This window comes from Gossypium hirsutum, chromosome A02, assembly GCF_007990345.1.
Source record: "Gossypium hirsutum isolate 1008001.06 chromosome A02, Gossypium_hirsutum_v2.1, whole genome shotgun sequence".
NCBI classification, from domain to species: Eukaryota; Viridiplantae; Streptophyta; class Magnoliopsida; order Malvales; family Malvaceae; genus Gossypium; species Gossypium hirsutum.
The window spans coordinates 26,226,117-26,237,808 of record NC_053425.1 but is presented as its reverse complement, the minus strand read 5'-3'; the positions used below and the strand labels follow the sequence as shown (position 1 = coordinate 26,237,808).

General features: G+C 33.4%; 1 protein-coding gene across 1 annotated transcript; it reads right to left on the bottom strand.

Moving 5' to 3' along the window:
• Window positions 1–1,201: 1,201 nt before the first annotated feature.
• On the bottom strand, window positions 1,202–6,671 carry LOC121209885 (uncharacterized). Its single transcript, XM_041081773.1, has 8 exons — window positions 6,538–6,671; window positions 5,551–5,657; window positions 4,756–4,799; window positions 4,563–4,645; window positions 4,024–4,132; window positions 2,925–2,938; window positions 2,250–2,351; window positions 1,202–1,673 (listed from the first exon to the last, which is right to left on the bottom strand). The coding sequence occupies exons 1-8, from the start codon at window positions 6,583–6,585 to the stop codon at window positions 1,551–1,553; spliced, it is 630 nt and encodes a 209-aa protein (XP_040937707.1). The 5' UTR covers window positions 6,586–6,671; the 3' UTR covers window positions 1,202–1,550.
• Window positions 6,672–11,692: the final 5,021 nt, after the last annotated feature.

Sequence of the window (11,692 nt, the reverse complement as noted above, 5' to 3'; positions counted from 1 at the left end):
ACATGAGTCACATTTCAAAATTTCACTCACAATTGGCAAAATCAAAGCATGAAATTTTCACACATGCACTTTCACATGAAATAAACATAGGATATAACATCTAATTATTATTGTGACTCGGTTTAGCGGTCCCGAAACCACTTCCCGACTAGGGTCAATTTTGGGCTGTCACATTGACAGTACGTGTCAAATGAGTCATGGGGAGAAGGAAACTGTTGATTATTTATTTCGAACTTGCACGTTTGCTTGTGCCATATGGTTTGGATTGAACCCAGGAATCAAAATCATTCAGTGATTGGGTATTAAAATGGGTGCACGACATACAAAGCCAACAGAATGAACTGGGGATCAACGTAACAAAATATGTGGTTGCAACCTGACAAATAGGGAAACATAGGAACCAGGTATGTATTTCAGGAGTCAAGCATGATCGCATTAGAGTTCTTTCTTGCCTGAATCCTTACTGGACGTTAATTGAGTCAATAGGTGATAAAAATCAAACGAATACTAACTAGGGTCCTGTTAGTATGTAGGAACACCTGTAGTGTTGGATTTTGTTTCCTTGTGGATCACAGATCAAGTCGTTTCGCAAGAGGAATTGGACTAACAAGAACCATAAATCCAAACCCGCTCTTATTAAGTACTTGTATCCATAAAGACTGGTCGACTATTCTTCTCCGCTATTTGTTGAATGTTAGTGAGGCAGTGGTTATAACTCATGATAAGAAATGCAGGTCAATTAGATCTCGTCATTCTGCAGTACACTGGAAGCCGGAACCTTTGTGGGTACATATCTTCCTCTTACTACAGCAAATACAAATTGGAACACAATCAACAAGTCACCCTATCAATCATCATACATGCAGCACAAATAGTGACAACTGGAATGCTTTGTTTTTTGTGTCTGTCATATGTAAAAATAAAAAAAAAATGCATATTTAATAATATTCAACATTATAATATTCAAATATTTTAAATATTTTTAAAAATTAAAATAAAAAACATTCAATAATATTAAACTTGATTCAAGTTAATTTTATATAAAAACAAATTTACTCATAAATAAACACTTTTCCGATAAATTACCTGAATTTTTCAAAAGAATAAAGTCAATTTACAAGAAAAGGGACTTATTTTTCTTGGACTTGTAAGTCATTTTTCAATAAATAATCTATTTTCCATACAACAAATACAAAGGAAATGCAGAAAATTTTTTTCATAAGACGTTTCCTGTGAAACACATGCATCATAAGAAATTTGTCTTAAAGGGAGATTAACGGTGGAATCAAAAGTGATAAAAGAATCAAAGTTTTGCTCTCACTTCTAAAGCTCAAGCTCAAGTTGAAATTCAAACTTTCCAATATTAGGCTAAAAAGAAAGAAAAGAGAATCAATTAAGTTCAAAAGCTACTCAAGTTAAATATTGGGATACACAAATTTGATTCGCTCAATGCTTGAACTCGACTTGACAATAAACGAGCCGAATTGCATGTTTCATGTATCCTGATTAGGGATGTAGGCTTCAAAAGTTCAACCAAAAGTAGACATTGCTCAATTTGATTGTTGAAGTTGAATAACAGCATGAAAGCTAAAAATTTCATCAGGTTCAAATATCTCTTCAAGATCTTCAATACTTTGTTCTACTCTTAAATCTTTACCAACTGAGAGGCTTTCCTGCAACATATTAAATGATCATAAGATTAAATTAGGAGGCCATTCATAGAGGATGCCATATGATCCATTGTAAATATGTAAAATGTTTACAAAGGACACGCATGATTCCACTGATGTTGAATATAATGGTACAGAAGTTGGTGTTCAAGATCGGTATACTCAATCAATTATTTTTCATAAATTTTAAGGATCATTGTACCCTGTATCCAAGTATGTGTCAAATACAGGTACCTTAGGAAAAATGGAAGAGCTCAAGTAACATAGGACTAGTTGCTTCGACTATTTGTTTTTCTTGAATTACCCAGGCCCAACATCCATGTCTGACCTATCCGGATATAGGTATGGAGATATGACTCTCCAAAGTCTCTAAATAAATGAAAAAACTTAGAAATAATTGACATACTCATGTTAGACATGAATCTGCATCCAACATGAGTAACTTAGGCATGGGATTTAAGTTACCATCAAGAGACGAACTCAAACCAATAACAATTATAACAGTGTGATGAATTTTATAAACGTGAGGTGATGCATGAGAACAATAACCAAGCAAAAACTATCTAACACATTGCTTACCTTTTCAACGTATTCAGCTACTGTGGAGTTAATTACTTTAGTAATTACTTGCTTGTAAACGTTTGAAGCTCCGAGGACTTCTAACAAAATCTCTCTAGGTATCTGCCAGACAATATAAAATATTATAGACACGAGAGAATTCTTGTTTCACTCCTACACTTTGCTTTCCTGAAATATCTGTATCCGACATACATTTAAACATGGGTATGAGGATATTATGCTCCAAGGAGTAAAGACCCTCCAAATACATTAAAAACAGAGGAAAAAAATGAAAATACCCGTGTTGGAGACATACCTGTATCCGACCTATGTTAGTTGAACTAGGTGTGAGGTCAGATAAGGGTATGTGTTTGACAAGGGTACGTTCAATTTTTTCAAAATTTTCAATGTATTTGGCAGGTCTTTCAAGGATCATATCCCCATATGGTCGAATATGCATCGAACACAAGTGTTGAACATAGATACTTCAAGAAAAATGAAGAATCAAAGCAACATAGTGTCTGACACTTAAACCAAATCCCAGAGCATTGACATTTATGTCTTTACATAGTTACAGGGTTTCACAAATATCATTCATGGGCATGGTATGAAGAATCCAAAGCCATTTAAACGCAGCATCACATGATTAAAATGAAGTGATTGAAGGCAGTAAGTCATTAGATAATCAAAACTTACATTTGGTGTTTTTCCTGTCAGCCCCAAAAGTGTCGTTGCGAGACAAATCAACCAATTAAGTGGTCAAAGAAAACATCAGCAAATTACTAAGAAGATGAAAAGGTAATATCAAGAAAATAAGTCAACTGCAACTGCCTCTTCATTTTTTTTGAACTACCTATGTCCAAACACTCATGTCCAAGACATTTTCAGACATGGGCATAGGAATATAACCTCTCAACATGAAAAAACTAGAAAAAGTTGAAGATTCCTGTATTGGACACATACACACATCCCACACTTACTGACATAAGAAATGAAAGGCCAATCCAAGTTTCAGCACGATAAGTATAACTTTATTTTCAATTCTTGAGTATATCTTCTATGGTTGTGTCTCAACTTAGCAAACCATTTCCATTCTCATAAAGAACCATATAATTCTTCCCTATGGATTCGCAGAACTAGCAACATTAGATGCAACACAATTGCCAGATGGAAAAAAATAACTAAAACATGATACGCCATGAATATCTCGAAATCTATATAACAAAAATTATCAATATATTAAAATTTGTATGTACGATTTTCTGTAGTACAAGTAATAGGTAAAGAAAGGGTCAACCCAAGGGTTGAGACATATTTGCAGTATTTTGATGAATAAAAATCCAACTAGAAAGTGCTTTCCTCTCGAGAAATGGGTGCTACTCAGATGCCTTATTAACATGATACTCATTTTTCTTAACTTGTCGACCTGCTACTTGAATCCTAAATGGCAGATAGGGAATGAAAAGGAAGTTCCATGATACAGTGATAAGATGATGGCTCTCTAGCTAATCTTTCTCTAGGAAAATAATAGCTAGTGCAAGAAAGAGAAAAAGAGATGCTACTATTGATGAACCATGTATGTATTTGACCAGGGTGGTGAAAAACAATGATATATATATATAGAGAGAGAGAGAGAAAGAGAGGGGAGGGGAGAGGGAGAGGTTACAATTCGCTCTTTCATGTTAAAAGACACAATCTAATGTCTAATGAACGCCGGTAAAGGACCTTCCAGTAACATGAAGATACATTCAGAAAACCAAGAAAAAGTACTTATCCACTAGAAATAAAATAGTACCTCCTTTTACTCTTCTAAAGCCAGGGATTGGCTGGGCATCAGCAACCATCTTGTCAAATACTTCATTAAAAATTGCTCGAGTTTTGGCTCCTGATACCTCGACTCTTATCTGGTTGAAGAGAGTTACGCAATAATTTAGCTTAATATTCACAACCATACCAATTGTCTCAAAATTCAGCATAGTTATCATTATACAAACCAAGGGCCACCTATTTGCATGATTCATATGTTTCACTTCCAACATGAAACTTCTATTGAATAGACTTCTCCAAGGGACAGCCCTTAGACAAGTTCTTTTGTAAATTGGGTATGCCCAACCTAACCTATATTACTACTTAATAATTAAAATTTTATTGAATTTTAAAATTATATAAATAGGATTTTTTTTATTTTTTATTTTTTTTAGTATTAATAAACAGAATTTCAAACCTACGGGTCTGGCTGGGCCAAAACTGAATCTTGGCAAGAAAAAAAAAATCGTGGGGAGGTTTAACACAGCCCGTATACATGTCTACATATTACCCAAAAATATTTTATACCTTTAGCTTTCGGCTCTCTTCAGTACTAGAAGGGGTAACAGTGAAGTCTTCAAACTGGAAAGAAACTCCAACATCTTCCACATCTAACCAAGTTAAATAAATGGCAATATATAAAATAGAACTAAAAAGTACATAAAAGGGGGCAAAGAGAAAAGTTATTAAGACTAGAAAGAGAACTTATCAAATTTTGCACCTGATGATATAGCAAGTGCTGGACGAAGATATTCATGTCTTTTCCTGAAAGAAAAGCAATACCGAATTTTACAAAAGGATAATATGTCAGTTACCATTCGAAGTGGAGTTGACCACGAGAATTCCAAAAGAAAATAAATGGACTTAACCATAACTTAAAACATGTTGAAAGACAAAGGCGTTTGAAGAGGTTGTAAAGCAAGCATATGAAGCTATGAGCAAAGTTTTCAGAAGTGGACCGGTGGTCAAACCAGTCCGACCGATTTGTCTGGTTCAATTAAATAAATTATTAAAAAATCATAAAATTAAAAAATATTTAAAATATTTAAAAAATAAAGAAAACCAGTTCAAACAGTTTGCGGGTCAACCAGTCCAGTCCCTTTTATTTTGGACCTGGACCCTGCCCTGTTCGGTCCAACTCTGAAGAACCGGGACTATGAGATAAACAGCAACATCGAGCATAACATGCTCAAGTCACAATCTCTATATATGAAGATTTCTTAGGACATGTATAAATTAATTACAAACACTTAGAAGAACTGTCTTTTTTTTTTTTTTTACAATACAATGGGAAAATCCCACAATAGATGATCCTAGGAAGGTACTACATTCAGAGTCTCTAAGAACTTTAAATGCAAAACATGAGAACATATTTTTCCCTGACACAAATCAGTCAGTTTTGAGTATAGTCAAATTTAATATGAGGCAAAGAAATACAATTCCTTAAGGGGAAATATTTTGGGATTGCCAAATAGCGTTTAAATTAGATTAAACTTAAGCAGTGAAAAGAGAGTACCTTCCATGAAACTTTAGAATCCTATATCTTATTCTAGGAGGAAAACATGCTCTCCTGCAAAAAGTATTAGAAACAAAGATACCCTTTTCTTGTTTACAGCTAATAATCTGCAAAAGAAATAAAAAATGGTAATAGGGGAATCCATAAGATTAATGTTTTGAATTCAATTTGCTTTGAGATTGGAATTTCATTGATGCATTAATGGCATATGTTACACGGACTCGGGTGAGTAATGGATATGGATAGCTTCAACTTTTTTCAAGATTTCTATGTATTGGAGGGCTATTAAAGGATCCTATCTGTTACCTGTGTACGTCAGTAAGAGGTAACAGACATTAGTACTTCAAGGAAAATGATTAGTCGGAAAAACATAGGAAAAAGCATAGTTGATAACAATTGATGAAATGAAAATCAGAATATTTCAGGGGGATTTTGTCGTAAAAACATAGTTTTCCTGCTTCTTAAAAGAAGGCAAAGAGCACAACTAGAAGGCTAAAAACAGAGCTAAAGGTAAATTTATCAATATATATATATATTCTCCTTCACACTAGATATCCACAAAGAACTGATTATCAATAGCAGCAGCTTGAATTAACGCTCTTTCTCTAACTAACTAAAAGCTTAATTCCATTTCTCTAACACTATAATTTCCCTCTAATAAACAAATGATGTCGTTGATGTTGCACGCCAGTTGTATGTAAAAAAGGCTTAAACCAAAAACTGACTTTGCCGATTTATAATAAAAAAGGAAAATTATCCTCTAACAATTTTAATGGAAAACAAAAAAAAATTGAAGGCCGTTAACTCCATTAGCGACTTAAAAAGCTGACCCGGATGACTTGGTATTGAAACAAGCAGAAAAGAGCACTACTTTTCCACATGAAAATAAAGTGGAGAGAAAACTAAGTGGATAATTTGAAGAATGAGTTGAATTTGGGAATGAAATGCATAAAATCATGAGAAAAAGCAATTAGGAAGTCAATTTACCTTGGGGTTTAAACCCAACCAAAGGGTCTTACCAACAGCTATTTCCATTATCTTCTTTTTCTTTTGCTTCCTATCACAAGGAAAATAAAATATGTAATAAAGGGTGCTATTATTATTGTTGGATTTACTACTGGATTTAGTTCTAATTTTTTATTATAAATAAAAAATAGTTAATGGTTTTTTAATAGTTTCTTTTTGATGTAATGTTTTTTTAATATTGTATTTTAGTCTCTTAACATATTTTGTAATTACTTTATAAATAATTCATGTATTTTTTTATATACATATTATTTTTTTATGTTATCCATATATGCTATATGTGAATACTTGTTTTTATGTGGCTTATTAATAAAATTTATTAACAGTGTTTGAATGGTATAAATTTAGTGTTTTCAATTTTAATATAAAATAATTTTATGAAAACAAAAGGTCATTACTAATCTATATTTATTTATACGAAATTAATGCATTTATTTATATAAAAGTTATGTAGCAAATATTAATTATTTATTATTTATTATTAAGTAAATATATTGATTAAAACTCTTAATAAAACTTCAACAATGTTGAATATCCTCCAAATTTGCTTAAAGAGATTTTACAGTTGCATAGATATATCTTTAATAGTGTTGTCTAGTTTTATTGTTTTCGCTTAAGGTTGTTATACTTTCTACTAGACAACACTATGTAGATTGTGTTATACTTATAATTTGATTAACTCAAATAATTCGAACTATACTTAAGGCTATTATACTTTCTACTAGACAACACTATTTAGATTTTGTTATACTTGATTTTTTATTTGAGTTAATCTGAATAATTCGATTAACTCAAATAACTCGAACTATTTAATTCAAAATTTGAATTTTTTATCAAGTTATTCGAATCGAATCGGACTTTACTTACCCCTAGATATAAACCCCCAACATTCAATTATCTAATCAACCCTTCAAGAAATAATTCTTGACAAATTAAAGCATGAAGAATGGATTCTCACAACTCTTTGAAGAAAATCGAAAAGAAAAACCACTTCTAAAAATTACAAGAAAGCAATCTTGTGAGAAAGAAATTAACTTTAAGAGTTGAAAATTTTATTAATGAATGAAACAATGCCTTTAATGAATAATGACGAGACCTTTATATAGGCTAGCTAAGTAAATTCAAATAAAACTCTCTAGTAAAATGAAACTTTATTTAATCTAAACAAGAAGTAGTTTTAGTAGAACTAAACTTTTTTGTTGATTAAGAAACATTAAACTCCTAAACAATTTAAAATGCTTAAAAATATCCTAAAATCAGAATAAGTAAATAATAAAATAATAAAAGTTAATAGATACAATATCGAGCTTATATATAATCAAAATTAAGTATTAAACTTGAATCCAATATGATTTAAACTCGAAGTAAAACTCGAAACTCATAATTTCCAGTAATAATCTTGTTTCAAAAATTTTACTCGCGTAGTCTTCACTAAAACTATCATAACTTGAGCTTTTGAACTCGAAATTGAGTGATTTAAAGTGAATGTCGAAGTTAAGAGGTAAATCTTCAAAATCTATGGGGCATCTCAACCCAAAAATGTTTGGATCCCATCCAAAAGTTATCTCAAGTTAACTGATTTTCCAAACTTGAAAATTCACAGATTTAGTGAATTGAAGTTCATAAATTTCATTCATCCGTGCATGTATCATTCCCCCTTTCCTTGAATCTTGTCTTTGGTTGAACAAGAAAGAATCTTTATCATAAGTGGAATGGTTTAATTGTGTAAAACCCCATACTCGTAATGCACGCTGGAGCGGAATACGAGGCATTACCTAACTCGATCTCATGCACACAAATGTTTTCAAGTCGCCAAGACTTGGTCCAAACTAGAACATTTCAATTTCTACTTTAATCTTCTTATTATAGGCCTACGAGCCCCAAATCGACCGTAGAAACTATTCAGGATCAACCTGAGTCCCTAAACCATCTATAGAAAATTTGACCTTGAAACAAGGCACATGCCCATGTGGCCATTTCAACATGGTCGTGTTGATGGCCGTGTGTCTCACACGACCTAAGCAATACAGAACACGCCCGTGTCCTCCACCCGTGTGGAATTAATTCTAAATGCACACCTACAGGGGTTTTCACACAGCCTGGCACACGCCTGTGTCCCTAGCCCGTGTCCTTCACACGACCATGACACGCCCATGTCCTAGCCCGTGTGCAAAAATATAGACATTCTGTTTCTGACGTTAGTATACCCAAAATGTCACACGGCCAAGGCACACGCCTGTGTGCTAGGCCGTGTCACTTACACGGCTGAGACACACGATCGTGTCTCTGCCCGTGTGTTTACTATCATGCATACTGACTTGAAATTTTTACGTGCAGGGACACACGGCCGGACCACATGCCCATAGTGTAACACCCCTATCCCGTAACCGTCGCCGGAATAGGTAAGGGGCATTACCGGACTTGTAACTCATGTCAGAACAGTAAAATTTTGAACTTTTTCTTGAAATAAAGATCATTCATTTAAATAAGTACTAAGTACAGCCAGGGATAAAAATTTAAACTTCTCTAAGTAAACATTCAAAAGATGTCATTTTCGCATGGCTTATATACATTAACCAAAAATATTCTTCCACCACTAGTCTATTCTATACATGCCATAAAATAATTCTAAACAAAACAGTAACAAGTAGTGGATAGTGATAGTGTGACTAGTTGCTGACGATCCCCGAGCCTGTAGCTTCACAATGAGATCTATAAAACATAGAAAACAAAGTAAACGGAGTAAGCATTACGATGCTTAGTAAGTTTTAAGCAGTGTCAACAGATAACAATCAAATTATAACATAGTTGTTCGTATTTTTATTTCACTCTTCCTTCGGGCATACCATCCCTTTACCGAATATGCACATCTCATCATATACAATAGGTAGATAAACTTTCACATAAAAGTGAGCTCATGTGACATAGATATATTGTATGATTTCACATAACCTCTCACACTGATCCGATATCACATAATCATAGGAATAGTCTCATAGATTGCTCTCGTATGCATCACATAACTACCTTATGATTTAGTTCAAATCAAGCTCACATATAAACTTGGAGTACATACCTGTTTTGTGACAGCCCAAAATTGACCCTAGTCGGGAAGTGGTTTCGGGACCACAAAACCGAGTCTTATAAATAATTAAAGATTATATTCTGTGTATGATGTGCGTAAATGCTTGTGTGATAGTTCCATACTTTAATTTGGTCAGTGTATGTGGAATTTATTAGTAGGACTTATGTGAGACAATTTAGAAATATGCTAGGCAAGTGTTCAAGTGGCCCATTAATATATGTGAAAGTGTTTGTCCTTGCATGTCAAATTAGCCAAATTAAAGCATAGTGGCTGGCCATGCTATGGGTGGAAACATGTCACCAACATGTTATGCTAGTGATGTATGCTAAGAAAAATAAAATAAAGAGCATGGTAATTAAACAATGAAAAGGAAGGGTGATGAAAAAAAAATGGTCTCATCCATACCCCCCCTTGTTGCCGTGAGTTGAGGAAAGAAAACAAAAAAAAAATGTGTTCATTCTTGAACACCTTTGGCGAATAGAGGAAAGAAAGGAAGGGGAAGAGCTTGAGAAAATCGGCTATGGTGGTTTGCTAGACTAAGGTATGTTTGATGTTGTTCTTGAGATGCATGCATGTTTTAGTAGTTGACTTGAGTTCTAAAAACCCATGGTTCAATTTTGTGGATTGATGATGATTTTGTGTTTTGCCATTGATGAGTGCTTGAGCTTTTTGATAGTTGTTGATGAAAAGTGAAAGATATGTTAAAGATTAATATGTTAAATTAAGGCTTGGTAAGCTAGCTATTAAGGTGAAATGCTAATGTTAGTATTTGATTTGGTAATAATCTGTTTGGGACAGCAGCAGTAAGGTGATTTTGGAAAATCGCCATAATTTGTAGGAGTTGAATTAGAAGCTGAGTGAATTATGCCATTAAAGCTTGAAGAGTCTATTTTCTTACAAAAGAAACTATAAAAACAAAAGAGTTACCGATCTTGAGATATTTGAAGTATTTGGGGCTGAGTCAAAATGACTACTAGATTCCCTGTTCTGTTTTTAGGAAATCATTATAAATTGTACAAAAATGATTATAAGATAAATTTATATGCTTAGACTCCTTAATGAGTCTAGTTTCAAATGAGATCAAATACAACACATTTTGAATTCTGTAAATGAGAAATTTGATTCGTAGTGAAGAGTGGTCAGAATAGTCAAACAGTGAAACAGGGGAAACTTTAAGAAAATCTGGTATTGATTGGCCAAGCCAAAAATTCTGAAAATTTTATGGATGGAAGATATACGAGTCTATATTCAGGGAAAATTAACGGCTAGTGATTTGGAGTTTTGTAGCTCCAGTTATAAACATTTAGCGACTACTGCTCAGGAAAACAGCTCGTAGTGAATATGTGATTTTGTTGTAAACATTAATGAAAATTTGCCATGAGTTATTTATTGACTATTATAAAGCTTACTATAATCTATGTTGTGAAGGTCAAATCATATATATATTAATCTGAAATAATACTTGAATAGTCGATTAATGACTATTTTAAATTTTGTTGAACTTAAGCTCAAGAGCAAAAGGGAACTAGATCCGATAAGGCAAAGAAAAGATCACTGAGTAGTCGAGTTGGAACCGTCTTACCCAACAAAGGTAAGTCATTAAGCATGTAGTTGGTATTATTTCAAATGGTCATAATGTTTATGTATTGATGCTGAATGGATGAATAATATACACTATATATGCATGTACGTATGTGATGATGAAATTGTGAATGAAAAGAAAAGAGGTAAGATGTACTGAGTTGTTTGATCTCGGCACTAAACGTGCGGGTATAACCATTTATGACCATGAGATTGGCGCTAAGTGCGCGGGATTAAATTGTACAGCACTAAGTGGTGCGATTTGACTATGTTGCACTAAGTGTGCGAAATGAATATGATGCACTAAGGTGTGCGAATTGACCATGCGGCACTAAGTGTGCGAGTTTGACTATGTAGCACTAAGTGTGCGATTTGATTACGTAGCACTAAGTGTGCGAGTTGATTATATAGCACTGAGTGTGCGACTCAATATACATTCGTGAATCATTT

Excerpts from the sequence above, each read along its gene's own strand:
- LOC121209885 (XM_041081773.1), bottom strand. The coding sequence starts at position 6,585 with ATGGAAATAGCTGTTGGTAAGACCCTTTGGTTGGGTTTAAACCCCAAG. Across the intron at positions 4,646-4,755 it reads AGCACTTGCTATATCATCAG|ATGTGGAAGATGTTGGAGTT; the intron begins GTGCAAAATTTG and ends TAACTTGGTTAG. Across the intron at positions 1,674-2,249 it reads TAGCTGAATACGTTGAAAAG|GAAAGCCTCTCAGTTGGTAA; the intron begins GTAAGCAATGTG and ends AATATGTTGCAG.